Source organism: Myotis daubentonii, chromosome 15 (assembly GCF_963259705.1).
Source record: "Myotis daubentonii chromosome 15, mMyoDau2.1, whole genome shotgun sequence".
Classification (NCBI taxonomy): domain Eukaryota; kingdom Metazoa; phylum Chordata; class Mammalia; order Chiroptera; family Vespertilionidae; genus Myotis; species Myotis daubentonii.
The window spans coordinates 8,352,208-8,378,579 of NC_081854.1; the positions used below are offsets into that span (position 1 = coordinate 8,352,208).

At 54.9% G+C, this 26,372-nt stretch overlaps 2 protein-coding genes across 9 annotated transcripts; one reads left to right on the forward strand and one right to left on the reverse strand.

The window, feature by feature from the left end:
• The first annotated feature begins 1,089 nt into the window (after positions 1-1,089).
• Positions 1,090-20,490, forward strand: TEAD2 (TEA domain transcription factor 2). 5 transcript variants are annotated; one of them, XM_059665358.1, is made up of 13 exons: positions 1,090-1,159; positions 2,922-3,159; positions 3,683-3,747; positions 4,190-4,252; positions 6,244-6,255; positions 6,487-6,594; positions 6,694-6,752; positions 10,883-10,947; positions 12,313-12,461; positions 15,550-15,723; positions 18,028-18,189; positions 18,817-18,969; positions 19,945-20,490. In XM_059665358.1, the coding sequence occupies exons 2-13, from the start codon at positions 2,928-2,930 to the stop codon at positions 20,056-20,058; spliced, it is 1,356 nt and encodes a 451-aa protein (XP_059521341.1). In that variant the 5' UTR covers positions 1,090-1,159; positions 2,922-2,927; the 3' UTR covers positions 20,059-20,490. The 5 variants fall into 5 exon arrangements, with proteins under 5 accessions (XP_059521341.1, XP_059521345.1, XP_059521344.1 ...); XM_059665359.1 differs by having other exon boundaries at positions 1,106-1,199; XM_059665360.1 differs by having other exon boundaries at positions 1,147-1,247; positions 2,928-3,159.
• Positions 20,491-20,504: 14 nt separating this feature from the next.
• On the reverse strand, positions 20,505-26,162 carry CD37 (CD37 molecule). Of its 4 annotated transcripts, XM_059665371.1 has the most exons (9): positions 25,974-26,162; positions 25,798-25,870; positions 24,792-24,916; positions 24,629-24,703; positions 23,985-24,089; positions 22,722-22,952; positions 22,071-22,154; positions 21,419-21,811; positions 20,505-21,087 (listed from the first exon to the last, which is right to left on the reverse strand). In XM_059665371.1, exons 1-8 carry the CDS (start codon positions 26,040-26,042, stop codon positions 21,464-21,466), a joined length of 1,110 nt encoding a protein of 369 aa, XP_059521354.1. In that variant the 5' UTR covers positions 26,043-26,162; the 3' UTR covers positions 20,505-21,087; positions 21,419-21,463. The 4 variants fall into 4 exon arrangements, with proteins under 4 accessions (XP_059521354.1, XP_059521356.1, XP_059521355.1 ...); XM_059665373.1 differs by lacking the exon at positions 21,419-21,811 and having other exon boundaries at positions 25,974-26,157; XM_059665370.1 differs by lacking the exon at positions 20,505-21,087 and having other exon boundaries at positions 21,155-21,811.
• Between the last annotated feature and the right edge of the window lie 210 nt (positions 26,163-26,372).

A 26,372-nucleotide genomic window follows, 5' to 3' on the forward strand; every position in this document is an offset into this window, starting at 1 on the left:
CCTCCCTGAGCGTTTCTCCGTGTCGCTTCTCGTCTTCTCCAGCATTTGAAACGATGAATGCACTCCGACCCCTCTTCGGTCCCACTAAACCCTCTCCAGAAACCCGAAATCCAGCCTTCTGTTCCAGTTTCCAAGAAACTCGGACTTTTTTTCAAGAAACACATTTACGTTGCTGCTCAGATTGTGAAATTTACTATAATCGTCAGTTTAAAGAAAAGAAAAGGAAAAAAAAAAAAAAAAGGACTCGGAATCCGGGCTCCCTTCTCCCTCAGGTCCCCAGAGTCCGGACACCAGCCTTTTCTGGTCCCATGAGTGTGAACACTCAGGTGCCGAGTGTCTCTCCGGTCCGGGGACAGCGCCGCCTCTAGTCCATGAGTGCGTGTGGGTGCGGGAGTCTCCACCTCCATGGATCTCGCCTTGCCCACGACTCTTAACTCTGGTGCGGTCCCAAGGAAACCGTGTTATTATAGAAATCAATCAAAACACACCCCTAGCCCTCACCGGTTTGGCTCAGCGGATAGAGCGTCGGCCTGCGGACTCAAGAGTCCCAGGTTCGATTCCGGTCAAGGGCATGTACCTGGGTTGCGGGCACATCCCCAGTGGGGAGTGTGCAGGAGGCAGCTGATCGATGTTTCTCTCTCATCGATGTTTCTGGCTCTCTGTCCCTCTCCCTTCCTCTCTGTAAAAAATCAATAAAATATATTAAAAACCCTATATGTCACACCCCCCCCCCCTACACGTCAATCCTCAAAAAAGATATGCTTGAGGCTGAACAGGAAAGAGCCTTTTGTGCTCGTATCACTGCCACATCCCCAATACACAAACACACTGGCGGGACAGAGTCCAGGCCCCAGCCCCCGCCTCCCGCAGACCCAGGAGCCCCAACCCTCAACACCCCTCCTGTCTCAGGAATCTAAGCATACGAATCCCAAAGTTGCTACCAGACTCCAGCTAGACTTCACCTTTCCTTTGCCAAAGCAAAAATAAAAATAAAAAAAATCCTCCCTCCAACTGTCACCATCGGATCCCCCTTCCCGCTGTCCGGTGTCCGGGCCCGCCCCCCCTCCGGTCCCTCCCACTTTTCCCAAACAAAGCTCCCGGGCAACTTTCTCCTGCGCAGCGCCCCGCCCGCCGCGGCTCCCCAGCCCCAGGCCGGGAGGTAGGAAGGCGCCGGCGGGAGTCGGGGATCCTGCTTTGGGGTGTGTGAGTTGGGGTGGAAAGTTACGTGCTAGGAGTTTTAGGGGTGTGTGTGGGGGACCCCCTCTGAATTGCATGCCGCCTTCTTGTTATGGGGGGCGGGTGAGAGGGGGGGGAGCTCGAGATTTCGCTTCCGACCGAGTCTGTGTGCGGGGTTGGAACTTTTGCCCGAGTTGGGGTGTCTGCTGGGCGCCTAAGTGCGGGAGTGTGGGCCTGGGCGTGGGCGAGGGCAGGGAACTTCGGCGGGGTGTCCGCGGGGCGTGCGTGTCTGCGCCGTGTGGGTTGGAAGCCAGCATGGACCCTGTGCGTGTTTCTGGACCGAACTGGTCCGTGTGTGTCATCTGCGGGCGCCTGGCCCTCCTCGTGGAGAAAGGGGCCTCCCGGCTGGCGGAGGGCGGGCTACGGAGCCTTCTAGAGCTCCAGTCTTGTCTCTTGGGAAGTTTGGGGCCTGGGGCGGGAAATTCGGGGGGACCTTTCTTAGCCGGCTCCTCCGTCCCTTTGTCTGGCCGCATGGGGGAGAGCTGGGCTGGGATTCTGGCCTATGGGGGTCCTGACCGCCGCAGCGCCATTGGGCTCGGCCTGGGGTCTTTGTCTGCCGGGGCCGGGACTCGGGGTCCTGGGCAGGAGGGGGATGGGGGCCTGGACGCTGGGGTCCTGGGAAAGCTGTGGGAGACGTGGGGCCGCCAGGGAGGCGGGATCGGACTGTATTGGAAAAAGTTTCCCCCTGTTCCCGGCCTCCGGAAAGTCACTGGGAAGTAGCAGAGTTGGATCGGAGCCCACAGCGCAGGGGCTGGGGAGGGAAGGGGCGGGGCCGGGGGCTGGAGGGGCGGGGCCCTGGCTGGCCAGCCCCGCCCCTTATGGGGGTTGTGGGAAACTGGGGGAGGGGATGCCTGGGCCCTTTGTTCTGGCTCTCCTGAAGGCAGGGCGCCCCTGACCCCCCCAACTCTGTGGTTCTGCGGGTCTTTCCTGGTCTCCACTTGAGTTTCTGCCCTGAATCTCTGTCCCTTTTCCCTCTGGTTCTCTGTCCCCCTCTCTCTCTGAGCCCCTGTGCACCACCCTCTGTGTCTCTGGCCCCCTCTTGCTGGCTCTCTGTGCCCCTCCCTCTGGGTCTCTGTCCCACTCTCTCTCTGAGACCCTGTGCACCACCCTCTGTGTCTCTGACCTCCTCTTGCTGGCTCTCTGTGCCCCTCCCTCTGGGTCTCTGTCCCCCTCTCTCTCTGAGCCCCTGTGCACCACCCTCTGTGTCTCTGGCCCCCTCTTGCTGGCTCTCTGTGCCCCTCCCTCTGGGTCTCTGTCCCCCTCTCTCTGGATCTCCCTTTAGCCTTACTAGGGCCTGTGCCCCGTCTTTTCCAGCAGCTGCTGCTCACGTCCTAGCACCTGTTCTTGGGGTGGGAGTAAGATCTCACTCACAACCCTCCTCCCGCAGCTAGACCCTGACTCCTGTCTTCTTTCAACTAGTAATCCATGCCCACATGACTGGCCCTCATGGGCCCTGTGCATGACTATGGGGTCTTCACGACTTCATCCCCACCCCGGCTCCCCTGGAAATCCAGGGGAGAACACTTCTTACCCTAAACTTCCCCAGAAATCCAGCCCTCTTCTCCAGAACCTAGGAGTCCCAGCCTCAGCCTCCTCCCCCAGACCCCCGGGTCTGGACTCCCAGCTCTCCAAGCCCTGAGAGAGGGTGGGTCGGGGGAGCCTTGCTGAGCTCTGTGTTCTTCCAGGCCCAGATGGGGGAACCCCGGGCTGGGGCCCCCCTGGACGATGGCAGCGCCTGGACAGGAAGTGAGGAAGGAAGTGAGGAAGGCACCGGAGGCAGCGAGGGGGCTGGGGGAGACGGGGGTCCGGATGCTGAGGGTGTCTGGAGTCCAGACATCGAGCAGAGCTTCCAGGAGGCCCTGGCCATCTACCCACCCTGTGGCCGGCGGAAAATCATCCTGTCCGATGAAGGCAAGATGTATGGTGAGTCACCTCCTCCTTTGCCCTGGCCCTCATTGATTAATAAAAGACAACAAGCCACATTGATGGCTCCCGCATCCCCTCCCCCTGGCTGGCCTGGCCTGATTGGCTGATCGGGCTGGGCCGGTTGTACCTGACTTGTGCACAAATTCGTGCACCAGGCCTCTAGTTGATTAATAGAAGACAACAAGCAACATTTATGGCACTTTAAACACTGTTCACATAAAAGCACTTCGTAGCCTCACGATGACTCAGGTAGGAGCTAGCATCCCCTTTGCACAGATGAGGAAACTGAGGCCCAGAAAGGCTACGTGATTTGCCTGAGGCCACAAAGCTAGTGTGTGGCAGAGCTGGGATTTGAACCCAGGCAGTGTGGCTCCAAAACCTGCAGTGGTAACTCGTCTTCCATGTAGCAACCAGCTTGCTGGGGCCTCTGGGAACTATGGCTTCTCTCTCCTTCCCTGGTGTCCTCTCTGTTGGGAAGTTCCGCTGAGGGGCTAACTCTGTTCCATCTTTGGCCCCGCAGGTCGGAATGAGCTGATTGCCCGTTACATCAAGCTGAGAACAGGGAAGACGCGAACTCGCAAACAGGTCTCAGGACGGACTCAGGGGCTCGTGTGTGGGACAGGCGGGTCTCCTCAGGGCCGTACTGGTATGGGCAGGTTCAGGTTCCAGGACGGTGTGGTTCAGGTGCTTTTGTCTGTCTTCTCAGCTCAGTACCCTCTGTGCCTGTTTGGTATAGTTCTCTTAGCAGTTGTGTTGGAACCAGAGTAAGAGAGACTAAAGGAGCCAAAGAGAAGGACAGGGAAGGGGAGGGAGAGGGAGGGCTGGGTTTGCTGGGTCTGGGGAAGAAGTCTTAGAAAGAAGAGTGGCCTGTATGGTCGCATCTGTGTGCCTGCTCCTGAGACACATATCCTGCGTGTCATCTCCCAGGTCCCAGCAGCTCATGGGGCACCTGGAGGGAGGCAAGGGGTAGGGGACGCCAGGGGCAAGTGACTCTCGCCTGAGTCTACTTCTTTGTCACTCCCTCCAGGTCTCTAGTCACATCCAGGTCTTGGCCCGAAGGAAATCGAGGGAAATCCAGTCCAAGCTCAAGGTAGAGACCAAAGCAGACATCCTGGGGGGGGGGGGGGGGGCGGTGCCCAGAGAGAGGGGGACAGGGACCTAGAAAGAGGGGACAAGAACTCAGAGAGGGTAACAGATCCAGAGAAGGAGGGACAGGAATGTGGGGTGGGAATAGATTCACACAGAAAGGTGAACAGGCCGAACCGGTTTGGCTCAGTGGATGGAGCGTCGGCCTGCGGACTGAGGGGTCCCGGGTTCGATTCCGGTCAAGGGCATGTACCTGGGTTGCGGGCACATCCCCAGTGGGAGATGTGCAGGAGGCAGCTGATCGATGTCTCTCTCATCGATGTTTCTAACTCTCTATCTCTCTCCCTTCCTCTCTGCAAAAAATCAATAAAATATATTTAAAAAAAAAAAAAAAGAAAAAAAAAAAAAAAAGAAAGGTGAACAGAATGGGAGGAGCAGAAACCCAAGGTGGGGGTTAATGGCGCAGCAGGGAGCGGGTGGATGGAGACCATGGGAAAGATCCATAGAGAGAGGGGCACAGAGATCTCGCTTGGGGCAGGCAAGAAGACTCGGGTGTCCGGCCTCTCCTCCGGCTACTGCTGCCTCCCGCCTCCCTCCTCTCCCCTCCTGTCCTTCCTGTGCTCTTCCTGGCGCCTTCGTCGCTCTTCCCTCTTGTGCTGTGAAGGTCTCCTCTTGGTCTCCTCCTGATCCATCTTCCCACTTCCGGTCCCTGTGCGGCCTGCCTGTTCTTCCTGTGCCCAGATATCGTCATGTCCTTTTGGAGCTTTTCACATCCCCTTTCTTTTCTCCATCCTCTGGATTTCCGGTTGGTTCCCTCTTGGCCACAGACCCTCATTTTCTACTCCTCCGAGAAGGGCGTCTTTTCTGCCTCTTTCTTTGGTTTTGGGGACCATCACTTCCTATTGCTTTTTTTTTTTAATAATATATTTTATTGACATTTTACAGAGAGGAAGGGAGAGGGATAGAGAGTTAGAAACATCGATGAGAGAGAAGCATCGATCAGCTGCCTCCTACACAACCCCTACTGGGGATGTGCCTGCAACCAAGGTACTTGCCCTTGACCGTAATCGAACCTGGGACCCTTCAGTCCCCAGGCTGACGCTCTATCCAGTGAGCCAAACCAGCTAGGGCCCTATTCTTTTTTTTGTACCCAGAAGCCTCCCTTTCCTTTCTCTCTGGGTCTAAACACCTTCCCTTCTGTCTTTTCTTTCTTTCTTTTTTAAAAAAATATATTTTATTGATTTTTTTACAGAGAGGAAGGGTGAGAGATAGAGAGTTAGAAACATCAATGAGAGAGAAACTTCGATCAGCTGCCTCTTGCACACCTCCTACTGGGGATGTGCCCGCAACCAAGGTACATGCCTTTGACCGGAATCGAACCTGGGACCCTTCAGTCCGCAGGCCAACGCTCTATCCACTGAGCCAAACCAGCCAGGGCTTTTCTTTCTTTCTTAAACACTTTTTTTTTTTTTTACTGATTTGAGGGGGGGGGCGGCGAGAGAGAGAAACATCTATCAATAGTCTCCCAGGGTATGTGCCCTGACTGAGAATTGAACCGGCGACCTTCTGGTGCACGGAACGATACTCAACCAACTGAGCCACACTGGCCAGGGCTCTCTGGTCTTTTCTGGAATTCACTGCTCCCCTCTGTCCTGTCTCAGCAAGGAAATGCTCAGTGCCTATTCCCTCTGGGCTCGAAATTCTCATTTCCTGCTGCCTGCATATCCGGAAACCTTCACTTCCGGCTCTTTATTGACGTAGAAATCCTCATGACTGTCTTTTATTCTGGACATTGGGAACTTCTTTCCCCTTCCAGGCCTGCCCCCCGCTCCCTCCTCCCCCGTTCCATAGTCACCCTTCATTTCGCTTCCCTCTCATTGCTCTGCTCAGGGTGGTGGGCTACCGGGGTTGGCAAGGGAGGCAAGGTGGGGTACCCAGGCCTCACTTCCTAAATCCTGTTTTCTTTCCTTCTTTGGCTCCTTCCCCCATGGGCAGGCCCTGAATGTGGTAAGTCCCTCTGCGCATCCTCCCACCCACTCCCTTACCCCAGACATTCTTGAGGGAGGGCAGGAGGGCTAAGGGGCTGTAGTGAGAGGGATTTGGACCCTCCCCAGCCCGTTACCATGACCTCCCATCTCTGAGCCTCCCCATGCTTACCCTGCCCACCCTGTCACTGTCCCCACCCTTGCTGTGTCCACCGGAACCCCCGTTAACATGGACCCTCAACGCTTCCTCCAGGACCAGGTTTCCAAGGATAAGGCTTTCCAGACAATGGCCACCATGTCCTCGGCCCAGCTCATCTCAGCACCTTCCCTGCAGGCCAAACTGGGTCCCGCTGGTCCTCAGGTGGCCTGGGTTGGGGACTGTGGGGTTCAAGGCTGGAGGGTTGGGGAGGGTGGTTTCAACCGGGGACTAACTGGCTGTCCCCCTTTGTCTCGTCTCCAGGCCTCTGAGCTTTTCCAGTTTTGGTCAGGGGGCTCTGGGACCCCCTGGAATGTTCCAGAGTGAGTACTTTCTGTCCTGCATCAGCACCTGTCCCCCTCCTCCACTCTCTCCCACAGGCCTTCCTCACCCCCCGACCCGGCTCCCGGCTCCCTTGTGCACATCCATTCTGGAGCCAGGCTGTCTGGATTTGAGTCCCAGGCAGGAGGGGGAGGTGATGGTCTGAGATGGGATAGTGAGGAGGGGGTTGGGCAGGAGAGTCAGGAGGAGGAGGGGTGGCGCTGGGGCCCGACTGGCTGAGAAGGAGGGAGGAGGCAGGGACAGCGCCTGGGCTCCGGCTGGTGACTGGGGTTGGCGGGAGTGCCCACAGATGTGCAACCTGTGGGAGGAATGGGTTTGGGGGAAAATGAGCTCAGCATGAGACTTGATGAGTGTGAGAGGCCTGTAAGATGTCCATGGGGCCCGGCCGGCGTGGCTCAGTGGTTGAGCATCAACCTATGAACCAGGAGGTCACGGTTTGATTCCCGGTCAGGGCATATGCCTGCCCATGCTGGCTCCCCAGTGGGGGGCATGCAGGAGGCAGCCAATCATTGATTCTCTCTCATCATTGATGTCTCTATCTCTTTCACTTCCTCTCTGAAATCAATAAAAGTTGTTTTTAAGACAGTTTAAAAAAATATTCATGGGAATAATGGCCTTCTGCTCAGATTGGCTGGGCCCCAGAGGCTCATGGGAAAGGCAGTTGTAGGTCTAGAAATTCCAGGGAGGGTTGAGTGGAGCCCCAGAGGCTCATGGGAAGGGTGGCTCTCATCCCACCGAGGTGGTTCTTGGGCCTGAACAGGGTCCAGCTCAGAATCAGAAGAAAGAAAATGGCTTCAGAGGTAAATTGGAGTGTCCGTTTTAGCTATGAGAGAGCCTCGAGGGGGACAGGATATGTTTCTAGCTAGAAAGACAGAAATGGGCGCAGAGGCTCATGGGAAGTGTAGTTTTCAGCCCAGAAAGGAGCCAATGGTTCTAGGCTGGGTGTTGGTGGGACAATGCGGCCTCAGGACGTGAGGCGGGAGTGTTGAGAGTGTTGCCAAAGAGAGTCAAGTGGCAGGCTGTGGGATCCAGGCTGGGACAGAAGAGTTCGCCGGGAGGTGCTGCTGGATGGGGACACAGGAAGGGTCAGGACCAGTCCCCAGAGCCGAAGGGGAGGAGGCTGATCTGGAAAGGGGGTGTTCTGCACTGGTCGCGAGGATTCTTCTTTTTATGGAGCTGATAGTCAACTTGAGGAGACGAATGTTAATTAAATCATGTGCATAAACACACAATGGAAGAGTATATGCGATGTGGTGTGAAGAACTGCAACAGGGCCCGGCCAGTGTGGCTCAGTGGTTGAGCGTGGATCTATGAACCAAGAGGGTCACGGTTCGATTCCCGGGCAGGGCACATGCCTAGGTTGTAGGCTTAGTCCCCAGTAGGGGTTGTGCAGGAGGCAGTGATCAGTGATTCTCTTTCATCATTGATGTATTTATCTCTCCCTCTCTTTTCCTCTCTGAAATCAATAATAATACTAAGAAAAAAATAGAACTGCAGCAGGCTCTGGGGTGAGGGAGAGAGTTCCAGGGAGTTTCTCTGAGGAGGTAATGTGGAAGGCTGGGAAGGACTTTGTCAGGTGAAGAATGAAGGTGGGAATATTTTAGGCAGAGAAAACAGTATGTGTCAGGAACTGAGAGAAGGCCACGGGCCAGTCAGTCAAATGTTTACTGAGCAGCTATTAAGTGCCTGTTACTCTGGTTCAATTGGGGACACAGCATTGAACAAATTTGATAATTCCTGCCTTCATGGGGCTTATATAGTTGGAGAGGGGAGGAAACAGACAATAAGCATGTAACAACCAAATAAGCATTAATAAGAAAAGAATAAATGTGGGAAATAAAGCAGGGTGTCCGTGCTCTATTTATTTATTTTTAATGTGCTCTATTTGGACAGAAGTCAGGAAGGCCTTGGAGGAGGTAATATTTGGGCAGTGGGCTGATGACAAGGAATTAAGTTGTTGGGTTGGGTACTGGAGTTCAGATTTAAGAATTGGGATGGCAAGTAAAGGCCGTAGGGAGCCAAAGTCAGAAAGTCCCTGGAGTTTGTGTCTTTCTGATTTTTTGTTGTTGTTTCCATTGATTTCTAGAGAGAGTGGAAGAGAGAGGGAAAGACGTGAGAGAAACACGTCGATGGGTTGCCTCCTGCACGAGCCCTGACCAGGTCCCGGGCCGGGGAGGAGCCTGTAACCAAGGTACTTGCTCTTGACTGGAATCGAACCCGGGACCCTTTGGTTCACAGGCCGACGCTCTATCCACTGAGCCAAACCGGCTAGGGATTTTTTAAAAAAAATATATTTTATTGATTTTTTACAGAGAGAAAGGGAGAGAGATAGAGAGTTAGAAACATCAATGAGAGAGAAACATCAATCAGCCGCCTCCTGCACACCCCCTACTGGGGATGTGCCCGCAACCCAGGTACATGCCCTTGACCGGAATCGAACCTGGGACCTTTCAGTCCACAGGCCGACACTCTATCCACTGAGCCAAACCAGTTTCGGCAGGATTTTTTTAAAAATATATTTTTATTGATTTCAGAGAGGAAGGAAGGAGAGAGAGATAGAAACATCAATGATGAGAGAGAATCATTGATGGGCTGCCTCCTGCACGCCCCCTACTTGGGATTGAACCCATAACCCGGGCATGTGCCCTGACTGGGAATCAAACCACGACCTCCTACTTCATAGGTTGATGCTCAACCACTGAGCCACACCAGCCGGGCTGTGTCTTTCTGATCTTGATCTTTGGACTCTTGACCTCTTACTGACCTCTGACTTCATCATGTCTCCTTGACCTCTGACCTCTCAGTCTCACCGCCATCTGGGATGCCCATATGTCATTGGTCTCTATGCTATCAGATAACTACCATCACTGGCCACGGGTGATTATTGAAATTGAAGTTAACGCAAATGCAATAAAATTAAAACTCCAATCCCTCAGACACCTGAGCCACATTCCTGCTCAGTAGTCACATGTCGCGTGGTCAGGAGGCACAGTGCTGGGCGGCACAGATAGGGAACGCTTTCATTATCGCAGAAAGTCCTATTGGACGCGCTGCTTTGGATTTGGTGCTGCCGCCTCACCCCAAAGTTTGGTCTGATTTCTGGGCTCACCAGTCCCATTTCTGGGCTGCCGATCATTTTCTACCCCACTCTTGACCCTTTCCTCCTCTTTCTCCAGATTTCCTAGTCTCCTCGCCCAAGAGACCCCATTTCTGTTCTCTTTCTGCCATTTTGTGAGAGGTACTAAACTATCACCAAGACCCCAGGCTTCATGGTTGGGACTGACCTGGTCTGAGCCCAGGCTCCACAGCTGTGTGACTGGGTGGGTCAGCTGACCCCTGTGCAAATGAGAAGAGCAGTAATCACACCTACCTCATAGGCTGTGAGGCTTCGATTAAAATGTGCACATAGCCCTGACCGGTTTGGCTCAGTGGATAGAGTGTCGGCCTGCGGACTGGAGGGTCCCAGGTTTGATTCCGGTCAAGGGCATGTACCTTGGTTGCGGGCACATCCACGGTGAGGAGTGTGCAGGAGGCGGCTGATTGATGTTTCTAACTCTCTACCCCTCTCCCTTCCCCTCTGTAAAAAATCAATAAAATATATTTTTTAAAAATAAAGTGTGCACATAGCCCAGCCAGTGTGGCTCAGTGGTTGAGCATCAACCTATGAACCAGGAGGTCATGGTTCGATTCCCGGTCCGGGCACATGCCTGGGTTTGTGGGCTGGATCCCCAGTGTGGGGCCTCCAGGAGGCAGCCGATGAATGATTCTCTCTCATCATTGATGTTTCTATCTCTCCCTTCCTCTCTGAAATCAATAAAAATACATTAAAACATAAAATAAAATGTGCACATAACGTGCTGAGCTGGTGTGGGTCATTGGTTGAGTCACCGGTTCGATGCAGGCTGGATCCCCAATAGGGGGTGTGCAAGAGGCAGCTGATCCCTAACCCAAACCTTAACCTTTCCCCACTCTATAAAGTAAAACATACTTTTTTAAAAAATGCACATCATGTGCTAGCACAGGGTCTAGCTTGTCCTGGTGCCTCAGTAAAGGTAGCTGGTACGATTAGAATCCTTCCACCTGCTCACCCTCCGCTTCCTTTCTCCCTCAGCGTGAAGCCATTCTCGCAGACGCCGTTCTCCTTGTCACTGACTCCCCCATCTACTGACCTCCCAGGTAAGAGTCCGCTTTCCACCCTCCCTCTTCTCCCGTCTCTCTTGTCAACGCTTACTGCCTTTCCTTCAACCTCCCATGAATCAGGGTCCCATTCCTACTGAGGTCCAGCTCTGAGGCAGGGTGTGTGGAGGTATGGAAGGACCTGACAGAATTTGTCGTGGTTAAGAGCATGGCCTCTGTAGCCACACACGCCGGGTTTGTGTTCTGCCACTTGCTAGCCTAAAGGACATGGGGAGATGTATTACTCAAGGTTCTTTCAGCTGCAAGTGACAGAAACCCAAGTGAAGCTAGGTGACAGAAACAACAAGGACAACAACAAAATGGAGTTTACTGGGTCAGGTAACTGATATTTCAGGGGTTATGGCTTCAGGTATGGCTGGATCTAGGGGCTCCAATGGTAGCATCAGGACTTGCTTGGTTCTACCTTCCTCTGGTGGCTTCATTCCCAGGTAGGGTCTGTCCCATCCATCTGATGGAAGCAAAGATGGCTTCCAGAGTCCAGGCTGATGTGGTCCTCACACTGATGAAAAATTACACCTAGGTTCCACAGATTCATCAATTAGGAATGCTCTTGGCTGCAAGTAACAAGACCCAAATTAATAGTGCCAGAAATAAAAAGGCTTTAATCAGTGGTTCTCAACCTTCCTCACGCTGCGACCCTTTAATACAGTTCCTCATGTTGTGGTGACCCCTAACCATAAAATTATTTTCGTTGCTACTTCATCACTGTAATTTTGCTACTGTTATGAATCGTAATGTAAATATCTGATATGCAGGATGTATTTTCATTGTTACAAATTGAACATAATTAAAGCATAGTGATTCATCACAAAAACAGTATGTAATTATATATGTGTTTTCCGATGGTCTTAGGCGACCCCTGTGAAAGGGTCGTTCGACCCCCAAAGGGGTCGCGACCCACAGGTTGAGAACTGCTGGCTTTAATGATTCCACGTAACAAAAAGTCTGAAGGTGGGCTGCTAATGTGCTGGCTCAGCACCTCAGCGATATCAGGACTAGCATCTCTCTAGGTCCCTTGGCCTCTCTCTTCCTGTCCCAAGATGACTGTTGTGACTCCAGGCACCATGTCCCAAGCAGGACTTGACCAGAACCAAAAGCTTTCTCCTCCCAAAGTTCTGTCTTTTTCATTCAGGAAGAAACTCCTTCCCAGAAGCCCCCGAGCAGATTTCCCCTAACGTCTCATTGGCCAGGACTGTGTCACATGGCCACCTCTAGCTGCAAGGGAGGCTGGGAAAGTGAGTATTTAGCTTTTTCAGCTTCTAAGTGGAGGCAGGCAAGAGAGAACAGTGCTTGATATGTTCCATAAATGTTAGCAATTTTTATTATTTGTTCTTCTCTCTCTAGGGTACGAACCCCCCCAAGCCCTCTCACCCCCTGCCCTGCCCCCACCTGCCCCGTCACCCCCAGCCTGGCAGGCTCGGGCCCTGGGCACTGCCCGGTTACAGCTGGTGGAATTCTCGGCCTTTGTGGAACCCCCAGATGCAGTTGACTCTGTAAGTCCAATTTTGGGATAGTTGCTGTGGGTGTTTTGGAATGCAGACGGTTATGGGAAGGGAAAGCATAAGGTAGTGGTTCTCAAACTAGCATCTATCAGAATGACATGGAGGGCTTGTTAAAACAGATTGCTGCCCTAGCCGGTTTGGTTCAGTGGATAGAGCGTCGGCCTGTTGACTGAAGGGTCCCTGGTTCGATTCTGGCCAAGGGCACATGCCCAGGTTGTGGGCTCGATCCCCAGTAGGGGGCGTACAGGAGGCAGCCAATCAATGATTCTCATCATTGATGTTTCTCTCTTTCCCTCTCCCTTCCTCTCTGAAATCAATAAAGAAATATTTAAATATATATTTAAAATAAGACAAAAACAACAACACACACACAGATTGCTGAGTCTCACCCTCAGAATATCTGCTTCAGTAGGTTTAGTGTGGGGCCTGAGAATTTGAATTTTTTTAAAAAAATATTATTTTATTGAGAGGAAGGGAGAAGGAGAGAGAGATGGGAATGTCAATGATGAGAGAGAATCATTGATTGGCTGCCTCCTGCAAACCTCACGTTGGGGATCCAGCCTGCAAACCAGGCATGTGCCCTGACCGGGAATCGAACTGTGATTTCCTGGTTCATAGGTCGACTCTCAACCACTGAGCCATGCCAGCTGGGCGAGAATTTGAGTTTCATAAGCTCCCAGGTGCTGTTGATGCTGCTGGGACCACATTTTGATGACTCTTAGCATAAAGGAATAGGAAGGTCATGAGGTTGTGGGTTGGGAAGGTCAGAGAAACTCTAGGACATCATTTATTCATGCTTCTGAGTGTCTAGTGTGCACCAGGCTTAGTGGTGGATCCTGGGAACTTGGGGAAGCAGATCTTGTTTCTAGGCTTGAGCTTTTCCTGGGAGAGGATGGAGACAGATGCCCTATTAGCCTGGGCAACACCCAGAAACATCATAGAAGTTTCTCACTCATGTAACATTTCAGCGTGGGTGTTCAACAGCAGCCTCCCACCCAGTGATTCGGGGAATCCAGGCTTTTTCCATTTTGTGGCTCTGCCATTTTCTAGGGCTTCAGAATTTGCTGCTGGATTCTCTGCATCTGGCTGGCAGATGGTGGAAGGGAAAGGGTGAGGGGGCTGTATGGGTCTGGCTTGGAAGTGGCAACTAGCAGGTCTGCTCACATCCCATTGGCCGGAACGTAGTCATGTGATCACATGTAACTGCAGAGGCGTCTGGGAAATGTAGTTTAGCTGGGTGAAAAGTCACTAGTGTTTGTGAACCCATTGTCTCTGTCACAGCCACATAAACACCAATTCCTGTAGATAGTGGTTTTGCTAAAACCCAAGTCAAATCGGGTTAAAACCCTCCCATCTCACTTGGAGCAATAGCTGAAGTCCTTTCAGTTGCCCACAAAGTTATGAACCATCTGACCCTCAGTCCTGCTCTGCCCTTACCTCCTGCCCTCTCACCCTTGTTTGCTCAGCTCTGGCCACACTGGGCTCCATGCCCTTTCTCACACACGCCAGCCCACTCCTGCTTCAGGGCCTTTGCATCTGCTGTTCCTGCTGCCTAGAGTGTGCTTTCCCCAGATATCCCCATTCCGTCCCTCCGTTCATTCAGGTTCCGGCTTGATTATCTTCTCAGGTTGGTTTTCCCAAACCACCCTACGGAAAATACTGGCTTCCATCACTCTCCACTCCCTTACTATGCTTTTTTTTTTTTAAATATATTTTATTGATTTTTTTACAGAGAGGAAGGGAGAGAGATAGAGAGTTAGAAACATCGATGAGAGAGAAACATCGATCAGCCGCCTCATGCACATCCCCTACTGGGGATGTGCCTGCAACCCAGGTACATGCCCTTGACTGGAATCGAACCTGGGACCTTTCAGTCCGCAGGCCGACGCTCTATCCACTGAGCCAAACCGGTTTTGGCCCTTACTATGCTTTATTAGGACTTTCCTCATAGTGTGCAAGACTCTCCAAAATTTATATTATCCATAAGATGATTTGAAATTTGTTCTGTCTCTGCCAGGAGACTGAGCTCCATGAGGTCAGGGACTTTACCTGGTAGCCCTGGGACCCAGGGTAGTACCTCTACACAACAGATTCTCAATCGATGTCTGAGTATGTGCTAGGATGGGGGAAGCTCAAGCTTTTGTGGGTGTACAGAGGAGTAATTCTGCCTGGAGAGTCAGTGAAGGCTTGCTTCCCTGAGATGACAACATGCGAGTTGGGCTTTGAGGGTTACACAGGAGTTTGCCATGTGCAGAACTGGGTGCTTCGGGTACAGAGGTAGAAACAACATTGAGGCTTTCAGAGAAACAAAATAATGAATATGGTGGGAAGCTGGGGAGGCTGTGGCTATTTGGGCAGGAGCTGGTTCTGGAGGAGCTGGCATTGCCATGCTCAGGGACCCAGACTTTCTCCTGGTGATGGGGCACCTGGAGGTGGTAGAGAGAACCCATCTGTTTGTGATCAGTGGAGGCTTCCAGAAAGAGGCACATTTGGATGACCTGGAAAGATGGAGGAGGATTTGTGTCAGAAGAAAAAATGGGGAAGATTTCAGGACATGGACAAGAAGTGATAAGAATGGGAACAGAGACAGTCTTAATGTGGGCTATGTGGATTCCCATCCACCCATCCTTCCGTTGATGGGACATTTATGAACAACTAACTATTCAAAACATGGCCAGGTTGCGGGGTGTGGTCTTTGTCCTGGGGGTGCTGGGGAGCCATGGGAAAATTATGAGCAGGGGAGGTCAAGGGTCAGCTCTGGAGCCATATGACTGATGAACTGGGGAGGAGAGATGGGAGGCTGGGAGGCCAGGCAGGAGGCTGGGGTGACAGTGAGAGAGGACAGGCCTATGAGGATGGAGAGTAGGGGACAGGGCTTGGGGACTGAGGTACTATGGGAATGAAGGGGCAGAAGAGAGTGGAGAGATGCCTGGGAGCTGGGCCCAGGGTCTGGGTGGACAGGGCGGAACCGCTAGCAGGAGCTCTGGGGGTGGCGACAGGGGTGTGAGATTGGCTTCGGCAGCGCGGGCCGGGGGTCCAGCCCATCTCCCACTCCTCACCGACGGCTCTTTCTCCCCAGTACCAGAGGCACCTGTTCGTACACATCAGCCAGCACTGCCCGAGCCCTGGAGCTCCCCCGCTCGAGAGCGTGGACGTTCGGCAGATCTATGACAAATTCCCTGAGAAAAAGGGGGGTCTGCGGGAGCTGTACGATCGTGGGCCCCCTCACGCCTTCTTCCTGGTCAAGTTCTGGGTGAGTTCAGCCACCAAAAACAAAAGTGCTCATAAACCCCATGGCCGCCCGGCTCAGGCCTCTGGCTCTCCCAGGTCAGCCTGGGCCTTCCGCTCCTCATGGCTGAGTATCAGCCCCCTTTGCAACAGGAGCTCCAGGGAGTTTGGTCCCCAGGGCGGGATGCATGGGACCCATGCAGGTGTAGGAATAGGACTTGGACCCCCCCAGATCCGACTCCAGCTGTGGGCAAACTACGGCCCGCGGGCCGGATCCGGCCCATTTGAAATGAATAAAACTAAAAAAAAAAAAAAAGACCGTACCCTTTTATGTAATGATGTTTACTTTGAATTTATATTAGTTCACACAAATACTCCATCCATGCTTTTGTTCCGGCCCTCTGGTCCAGTTTAAGAACCCATTGTGGCCCTCGAGTCAAAAAGTTTGCCCACCCCTGGACTAGATGTTGCCACACCGAGTCGTGTGACTGATACAGCCCTTGGGATTGGGTTGTGTCGTTTCAGACTTCCCTACATCCCACCTGCCCACACGATAGCCTTGTTGCTAGGGAATGTCCTCCTCCCCTTAGCAAATGAAGTTTTGGCGAATTTTGGCCTCTAAGAGGGGATGCTACTTTCCACCAGACCCTGTTGTTAGAGAATGTCTGGCCTTGAGGGTATCACTGAAGGAGCTGGGGGGTGGCTTTGTAAGGTCCCGTATTTACTGAACAAGCATTTATTGAGCACTTACTATATACAAAGCCCTATGCCAGGTTCCATATAAATAAGTGTGGGTCCATTTGAGTCTTTCTTAGGCCTATTTGGTTTGGTGTCCAGTCCAGTGGCTGATCCTATAGGGGTTCAATTTAGGTGAATGTTTGCAGGGTGTTACCTCTCGTGGTAACCAGGGCAGTGGAGGGATCTAGTCTCTGAGAAGGAAGCGTGCAGAGGGCCTGAGGTTTGCTGGCCTTGCTGGACCCGTAGCTACTGCGGTTACCAAGGGTTCTAGTGTGTGAAGTGGAGGCCCCAGACAGCTCTGGGGATGTGTTGCTGAGGCTGTAGGCATTGCTAGGGCTTAAGATGGGCTGCACCAGGTGCCAGGGGTGGAGAGCGGCCCATAGGAGCCCTGCATCTGAAGGGACGCAGGGAGTGGCTGGAGAGGCCTTCAGTATTTGTCTGGCTTCACAAGGCCCTGGTGCTGGGGGGATGGATGGAGTCAGGCCTCGAAGGACCTGGTCATGCTGGTAACTCAAGTTAGGGAGAGGAAGAGGTCTGCCTCCCAGGAAGGTAGGGTGACCAAGGGGCTCAGGCCAAAGGTGCTATGAGGTCTCAGACCCCCACCTGGCATAATGATTGTCTGCTCACTTGGCCACTGGGACATGAGGGGTCTGACCTCTGAGAATCAGCTGCAAGGGCCCCAGAGGGTGTTCGGAAGAGGAGCCAGGCTCCGTTGCTAGGAAGTAGCCCCTTGTCTTAGCAACCAGGGTTGCTAAGGGCTCTGGGGGAGAGCCTCCGGTTGCTAGGCAATAACTCCCTCCTTGGTAACCAGGCCCTTGGAAGAGGCTGAACTCTTCAGTTGGGGGCTTCAGGAGCAAAACTGTTGAATAGCAGGGCTCCTTGGGCGGGGGGCTCGCTGGGCAGAGAGGGTCAGGATCATTCTGGGGACTCAGACTCCTGAAGCCGGCACTTGGAGAGGTGGGGACTTTGAACACAGAGGAAGTGAGGTGGGCAGCTACCGGGCAAATGGGAGAAACCAGGCCATGGGCTCCTTCTAACAGAGTTCCTATGTTACAAGAGTTTCTATTGTTTATTTATTTAAAAAAAAAATTTTTTTTAATTTTTTTCAGAAAGGAAGGGAGAGGGAGATAGAAACATCAGTGATGAGCCCTATCTGGTTTGGTTCAGTGGCTAAGCATTGGCCTGCGGACTAAAGGGTCCCAGGTTCGATTCCTGTCAAGGGCACATGCCCGGGTTGTTTTGGCTTGGTCCCCACTGGGGGGCGTGCAGGAGGCAGCGGATCAATGATCATTGATGTTTCTATCTCTCTCTCCCTCTCCCTTCTGCTCTGAAATTAATAAAAAGAGAAAAGAACAAAAGAAACATCAATGATGAGAGAGAATCATTGATCGGCTGCCTCCTGCCTGCCCCACACTGGGGATCGAGCCCACAACCACATGTGCCCTGACCAGGAATCGAACTGTGGCATCCTGGTTCATAAGTCAATACACAACCACTGAGCCACACCGGCCGGGCCGAGTCTCCACCACTTATAAGGGACGTCTATAAGGGATGTCTCCTCCAACTTAACCTGTGTCTCCCCATCCCCCAGGCGGACCTGAACTGGGGCCCGAGTGGTGAGGAGGTGGGGGCCGCTGGCAGCAGTGGTGGCTTCTATGGTGTGAGCAGCCAGTACGAGAGCCTGGAGCACATGACTCTCACCTGCTCCTCCAAAGTCTGCTCCTTTGGCAAGCAGGTGGTGGAGAAAGTGGAGGTGAGGCCGGAGGGGTGGAGCTCTGGGCGGGGGAGCACCCAGGCACCTGGCACTCTGGGGGTGCAGAGTAAATAAATGGACACGACAGCTCAGGCATTGGGGTTGTCTTCATGGTGGGGTGGGGGTGGCCCAGCCTCTTTGGGGGTTTAATGCACAGGCGTAGAGCTAATGTGGAGTTCTAAAGTCACATGTTAGGGTCGCTTTGAGGGTTCAAAGGTAATGTGTGGGACAGAGATGCACAGTCACTAAGATGCAAAAGATTCCTGGGAATGTGGCAGAGTTCACAGGGCCAGGAGGTTCAGTGGTCACAGTTGGGTTGCTAAGGACTTGCTGGGTCTCAATTTCAAAGGTTATAGAGTTTGGGGATCTCATTGAGGGGCCTGGAGGGTTTGAGGGTACCAGGGATCAGAGGAGTTCAGAGCACGGCTTTGAGGGGCTGGGGGTGTCCCTGGTTTGCAGGCTCAGTGATCCTGAGTTGGACACCTGAGGGTTCAGGCCTGTCTCCGGTCACTGCAGATGGGGCAGCGGAGAGGGAAGATGGCAGTGGGGGGCGGGGTGGCTGGGCTCCTGGGGTGACCCATGTGTGTCTCAGTCACCGTCCTCCCCACTCCTCTCCACCTGGTTCAGACGGAGCGCGCCCAGCTGGAGGACGGGAGGTTCGTGTACCGCCTGCTGCGCTCGCCCATGTGCGAGTACCTGGTGAATTTCTTGCACAAGCTGCGGCAGCTGCCCGAGCGGTACATGATGAACAGCGTCCTGGAGAACTTCACCATCCTCCAGGTCGGTGGTTCTCAACCTTCTGGCCCTTTCAATACAGTTCCTCATGTGGTGACCCAACCATAACATTATTTTCGTTGCTACTTCATAACTGTAATGTTGCTACTGTTCTGAATCGTCATGTAAATATCTGATATGCAGGATGGTCTTAGGCGACCTCTGTGAAAGGGTCATTCGACCGCCAAAGGGGTCGCGACCCACAGGTTGAGAACCGCTGCTCCAGGCGATGCGCTGAGGCTGGGACGAGGGGGCCCAGGTGTGGAGGGCGGGCCCACCACAGCCCCTCAGCCCCAGACCCTTCCACCTGGGGGACTGACACAGTGGGGACCCTGCAGTTAACCCGTGGCTTAGGGCCATGGTCGGCAAACTGCGGCTCGCAAGCCACATGCGGCTCTTTGGCCCCTTGAGTGTGGCTCTTCCTGAGCCTTAGGAGTACCCTAATTAAGTTAATAACAATGTATATAGTTTAAGTTTAAAAAATTTGGCTCTCAAAAGAAATTTCAATCGTTGTACTGTTGATATTTGGCTCTGTTGACTCATGAGTTTGCCGACCACTGGCTTAGGGGATCCCATGACCCAGGAGACTGATATGGTGGGGACTCCACAGCATTCTCACGAGGGACCCCCCTTCCCTGGGGAACTGACCTGGAGGAGTCATGGTGGGTCCTTAGCTGAGGGGACCTTCTGTACAGGGAACCTAACCTTAGCCCAGGAAACACGATTGGGTGGGATCCCTTTGACTTTGAGGAATGTGCTGAGCTGGGGACCTTTCACCTGGGGATGTGACGTGGGGTCTTCCTTGACCCGGTAACACGTGATATACCATCTGATGCGAGGCCCTTCACGGGCATGTTGAGCATCCCCTCTGCCTGGGACCTGTGACGTGGTGGGAACCTTTTCCTGGGGGCCCCATGATGACTGAGGGAGGGCACAGGGGTCCCTTCTAAGCACAAACCCCTTCTCTGGCCCCCTTGGCAGGTGGTGACGAACCGAGACACCCAGGAGCTGCTGCTCTGCACCGCCTACGTCTTCGAAGTCTCCACCAGTGAGCGGGGCGCCCAGCACCACATCTATCGCCTGGTCAGGGACTGAAGGGGGACCCCGAAAGTGGCTCCCCCCAGAATGGACCCCCAGCTTGCCTGAGGCCTCTTATTTGGAGAGGGGGCTGCTCCTGTCGGAGGGGACCTTGCAAGCCGGGCAAGGGGAAGGGATGGATCCTGATGTTGGGACCTCGTGGGTGTGGAAGGACAGGTCACTCCAGAGCACCAGGGACTGGGGACCGGGTACCCTGAGGGCACAGCCCTGGCCTCTGTCTCTACCAGGGGCCCTCACCCCGCTCCGTCTGGATGTTTGGGAGAGCCCTACTTACATATTGGCTTGTCCTCTCTTTGTTTTTCACCCCTTCTTTTCCCAATCTGCCTCCCCTTACCACCCCCTCCCCCCCCTGTGACCCCGACATCAAATACTGAAGGTTAACCCTTTCTGTGCAGGGCCAGGTGGGCCCTGGAAATTTTTTTTTTTTTTTAATATAACAGATATTTATAAGTGGGTGTTAGGGTCGTGACTTTTTTCTCAGCTGGTCAAGCAGTGTGTGTGTGTGTGTGGGGGGGGGGGTAGCTTTTTAATGTCTCCCCTCTTCTACCTGAGCCAGCGCTAGCCTGAATTGTTCACCACCATCCCTCCCGCCCCAAATTGTGTTGGTTTGTGTTTTGACAGAGATAAAGCTATTTTACCGAAACGTAGGGGATTTATTTGAAGTTTGAGTGAGAAATGATCTTGCGGGCGGTGGTAGACTGACATGAGTCACTGAAATGAGGTATCTTTGGGGACAGGAAGTTGGTGGTGGGAAGCCCCAAGTCCCACGAGAGAGGTGATGATAAGGGGGCAGGCTGACACCTGGTTCCCCGGGGGAATGAGGAGGCAGAGGGCTCAGTGCCTGGGGAGAACTGGGGTTTAAACAAATATTTACAGGCCACAGGGAGGTAAGATCCCAGGGTACGTACTTGAAGGGGCAGGGGCGGGACTTTGGGGAGGGGTCGGGGCCTATCGGTACCGGGCGAGCCTGTCGTAGACTTTGTCCAGGTTTCTGCACAGGAATATGGAGAGCGTCATGAAGCTGAGCTATAGAAAAAGGAGACGCTATCAGAGAGGTTGAGGGGGTGGCGATGAGAGGAAGATGGGGTGTGGGGGGGGGGAGCCTATGGGAGGAAAGTCAGGGGGTGGGTCCAGAAAAGGAAATGAGACCTAGAGTTGGGTAGGGCGGGGTTCGAGGGAGAACTGGACCTGGTTGTGAAAGATGGGGTCCAGGAAGGGCGTTTAGGGGAAGAGAAGAGTGGGGGAGGGTGGAGTGAAGGGTAAAAGGGCAGGTGGTCATGGGATGGGTCAACCAAAAGATGCTGACCGGCCGGGAGGTAGGAATAGGTCGGGGGAGGAGGAACCAGCTGCGTCTAACGCAGGTCTAGAGTCTGGAAAAGTGTTGCGATCTGGAGCAAGCCCTTTATTCTGGAGGCCCCTCTGTCTTGCCGTCTGCCTCCGCCTCCGCGCCCGCGCTCCCGGCCTCAGGCTGTTCCTCGTCTCGATCCCAAAGCGGCCAGGGCCCCAGGGCCATGGGCAGCTTGCCCTGCGGGGCCTTGTCCCCCCAGTTGGGGCAAGCATCCGCCCTGCCCCAGCCACCCCACAGACTGCCGCTACGCCCGCTGCTGCTCAGCACACCGCCTCGCCCGTTGCCGCCGTCCGCGCTCAGGCCCGGCCCTGGGCACGAACCCTCGGCGCCCGGCCCCGGCGGCCGGGGTTCCCGGCGGGTTGCTCGGCGTGGCAGGAGCAGGCTCAGCCCCGCCACACTCACCTGCCGGGAAAGGGGGGGACGGGACATTGCGGCCAATAGCAAGAGGCTGGTTTGCCGAGCAAGGCCGGTGGGAGGCTCGCGATGGAGAGCCGGGCGGGGGGATACCTCCCGGTGTGCAAGCCGGCAGCTCGCAGAGGCTAGGTCTCTCTCCCGGGCGGAGCGGCCGGAAAGCCTGACCCTGAACGGGCTGCGTGCAGTTTGGGGCGGGGCTGCCTAAGGGTTGTGCAGCCAATCGCGAGTGAGGCTGGGACCCGATTACCTCGAGTAGACCGACGCCCAGGCAGATGCCCACGACGGAGATGAGGTTGTTGTGCAACCACTTCTGCAGGCTCCGCGCGCAGCCCTGCGGGTGTAGAGAAAGGCGAAAGGCAGGGCTTTTTCTGGGGTTCGCTCTCACGCCCCTGGTACCCCAGTTAACCAGGCTTCTCTCATCTCTTCGCTCAAAACAAACCCCCACCCCCGCCTCCCCAGGCATCAGCGCTCCAGGTCCTCCCCCTTCTCTTTAGGCCCCACCTTCCCCAAGAACCCGCCACTGCCCTAGCTGGCTTGGCTCAGTGGATAGAGCGTCGGCCTGCGGACTGAAGGGTCCCGGGTTCGATTCCGGCCAAGGGCATGTACCTGGGTTGTGGGCACATCCCCAGTAGGGAGTGTGCAGGAGGCAGCTGAATTGATGTTTCTCTCTCATCGATGTTTCTAACTCTCTATCCCTCTCCCTTTCTGTAAATAATCAATAAAATATATTATATATATAAAAAAAGAACCCGCCACGATTTCTCGTAGCCCCACCCTCCATTCAGACCCTGCCCGCAGGGTGAGGTCCCGCCTCCGGGGGACCGTACCCCTTACCCCCCGCCCCCCACCCCACCCCCCCAGACGTCCTACCCCAGCCTTAGGCCGCGCCGCTTCCCACCTCGCGATAGGTGCCGCTGTTTGCAGCGACGACGCACAGGTCCGCGCTGTGTCTGGGCCGCGCCAGGGCCCCGCCGCGGCTGAACTGGGAGAGGGCGGTCATATTGAAGATCGCCGAGTCCGTCCCCGATGAGTTACGGCAGGAGCAGGGCACGTTGAACACCGACGCGTTGTTTCTCATGCTGGGCACACGGAACCAGTCCTGGGGAGAGTTCCAGCCGCAGCAGCGCAGCTGGGAGAGGGACAGGGTTAGAGGGGCCCGGGCGGGGGGGGAGGCAAGATGGTTGGGGGCCCTGGTCGGCAAACCGTGGCTCGCGAGCCACATGCGACTCTTTGGCCCCTTGCGTGTGGTGGCTCTTCCACAAAATACCACGTGCTGTGCGCGCTCCTACAGTGCGATTGAAACTTCCTGGCCCGTGCGCAGAAGTCGGTTTTCGGAAAGGAGATGGACGAAACGAGTGTGCAAGAGGAGGGTGGATGGGAGAGTTGGAAGGGGTCGACCTCAGCGAAGGTACCGCAATCAGACTGAGGACGTTTTTAGCAAAAGCCAGTTTAGGACCACCCTAATTAAGTTAATAACAATGTACCTACCTATATAGTTTAAGAAAATTGGGCTCTCAAAAGGAATTTCAATCGTTGTACTGTTGGTATTTGGCTCTGTTGGCTCATGAGTTTGCCGACCACTGGTTTGGGGGATCAGGGGACTGGGTCATGGTATAAGGTCAAGGTGGGAGCAGGGGACCGAGTAATGGGGTGCAGAGTGGGGGCTGTGGGCTGGGCTGGGGTCCCGACAGGGTCAAGGGACACTAGGGGAACATGGGGTTGAGAGAGACGAATCACGGGGCGACCTGGGGCTAGAGGAGAAGCTGCAACATCACGCTGTGGACCGGAAATTGGGTGGGCAGTGCATTCAGCCTTAGTTAGGGAGCAGGTGGATGGGGAGGCGGGGCCACAAGAGTGACCAGAGAACAGAGTCGCAGGTGGGCCGGGTCCCGTGGGACCCAGAGTCGCTAGGGGCGGGGATTGGGGTCACGCTAGGGCCTTGGGGGTGAGGGCGGGTCCTGTCGAGGCAGAGGGCCGGGCCTTTCCAGGGTCTGGAGGGAGCTGGGGAACTGGGCCATAATGGGGCCAGTTATGGGATCATCGGAGGGCGGGGCCCCAGCGGGGGTGGCAGGAGTGGGGTGCGCAGGTGGGGGTACATTCGGGGCGGAGCTAGAGGGCGGCTGCCCCTCCCGGAGGGCGGGCGGGCGGGGGCCTCACGCACCTGGAACTGCACGTAGTCCCAGCTCTCCTCCGCCGCGGACTTCTCCGGGTCCGAGCGGTAGTTTTGGATGGTCTCCTGCACGAGCTCCTTCACCTTCCGCTCCAGCTGAGAGGCCGAGAGTGAGGCTGGACGCCCACCTGCCTCCCCGCCCCCCCCATCTGCGCCGACCCCCGGGGTCCCCGAGCACCGGTTCCTCCCTGAGTGGTTGTTACCTGTGTCTCTTCCTCAAAATCTTTCTCTGCCCGTTTCTACCGTCTTTCTGGTTCTCTCCTCATTTCCCACCATTTCTCATTAGGTCGCTGTCTCCTCCCCAGAGCCCGTTTCTCTGCGTGTCTCTCTCTCCTGCTTCCCTCTGGACTCGGTCTCTCTTCTTCCGCCCGTGGGGGTCTCTGCCTCTCCCTGTCCCTACCTCTCGGTGTCTCTCTGTCTCTCTCTCTCTGTCTCTGTCTCTCTGTCTCTGTATTTGTTCTGTCCTCGCGGCTGTTTCTCTCTTCTGCTTCTCTGTTATTTGTCTGTCGGTCCCTGCCTGCCTTTGTTTACGTCTTTTCCCACCCCACCCCCTCCAAGTCCACCCACTAGCTGCGGAAGGCGGGGTGTGTGTGTGTGGGGGGGAGGTTGGGGGGGGGGGGAGCAGGCAAGCTTACCCGGATCTTCTGAGTGGAGATGAGGATCCCCAGGGTGATCTGGGTGACAAACAGGAGCAGCAGCGTCCCAAAATACTGGGGGGCAGAGTGGAGAGGTCAGGCGGAGCCCCTGCCCAGGGGAGCGGGGAGCGGTCCTAGGGACGGAGAGGGGCCACGCACTCACCAGGCCCAGGAGGCAGCGCAGCTCCTTTAGGGCCCCCACGCAGCCCAGCAGGGCCAGGCCCATGGTGAGGACCCCTGAGATGGCCAGCGCCTTGGACCAGATCTGCAGGGGCATGAAGGACAAGCCTAGGGGAGGAGAGGCAGCGACACTGAGTCTGAGGTGCACAGCGCCAGGCAGCCCCCAGCCCGATCCCCACCCACGCAGGAGGGAGCAGTGTCCTGGGGGCTTCTTTCTGGGCTCCTGGGCACCCCTTTCTCTGGGCCTCTGCCCCTGCCCCACCCTGAGCCTCTGTCCCTCTCCTCTGGGATTCTCTTCTTTCTCTGAGCCTCTGTCTCTCTTCCTCCCTTCAGCTCTCAGCCTCTCCTTCTCTCTCTCAGTCTCTCTCCTCCTCCAGCTCCTCCTCACTCCCCGTGGTTTCAGCCCCATCACTTGTTCTGCCAACATCGGATGAGTCACTTTAACCTCCCTGGGGCCTAGGGGCAATGCTATCTATTTCCTGGGGTTGCTTTGAGGGACCTGGGAGGGACGTGTTCAATCCAGTCCTCAACCCAGGGCAAACACATGAACTAGGAACCATGAGGAGTTTGGCTATTACCTCATTATTATTTTCCTATTATTATTATTATTATTATTATTATTATTATTATTATATCTGTGTTACTTCCTTGCTGAGTGACATCCAGTATGTGACTCCCCCTCTCTGAACCTCAGGAAAGGTTTGTGGGGAGGATCTGATGGGCGTTTGCACAAGGTCTGACCCATAGGAAGTGCCTAAGAAATGACTATTATTGTTCTGAGTGGTCCGTCCGCACAACTGTTTGTCAGAGGAACACACTGAGGCTTGGAGAGGCAGGGCAGTGGCAAGCTTCGCAGAGCCCGGGACCTGCCTGCAGAATGGGCACTGAGGGCCTCTCTGGGTTCAGGGAGGCCCCAGGAGGCTACTCGCTGGGAGGTTGGGTCCATGCTGTTCCAGGAAGGCCCGCCCCGGCCGCCCTGGCCCCCTCACCCACAAATGACACGAAGCTGGTCTTGTCCACGAGTATCCAGATACCGAAGCAGAAAATCAGGCTGCCTAGGACCTTCGGAGAGGAGAGGAGAAGGTGGTGGTGGGCAAGTGGGGATACGAGGCGGGGTGGGGCGGCGTCGGCGGGGCCCAGGCTGGATAGCCATGAGACAACTTACGAAAAAGAAGAGGTTGAAAACGAAGAGGAGGTACTTGATGAGGCTGAGGCAGCTGTCCTGGGCCGACATCGTGGCCTGGAGGGGTGAGTGATCAGAAGAGGAGTTGGCAGTGGGGAGACGGGGAGACAGAAGCTTTGAACGAGGAGGAGAGGCTGAGACAGACAGAAAGGAAGAACACAGAGAAAGAGGAAGTGCCCGGGGTGGAGCCTCACCCCCTCCCTCTACACACAAAGTGGTTTTATTCTGTCTCCGTCCCTGGCTCCCTCACTCGCCCCACTGGGACCCACACACCCCAGTACCTGAGGGGCCTTGGAATTTGTGGACACCAAGGACACGCTGGGCCCTTCCTCCCAGGTGTCCATGGTGCAGCCTGGGGGACCCACAGCGACTCCTGATCCA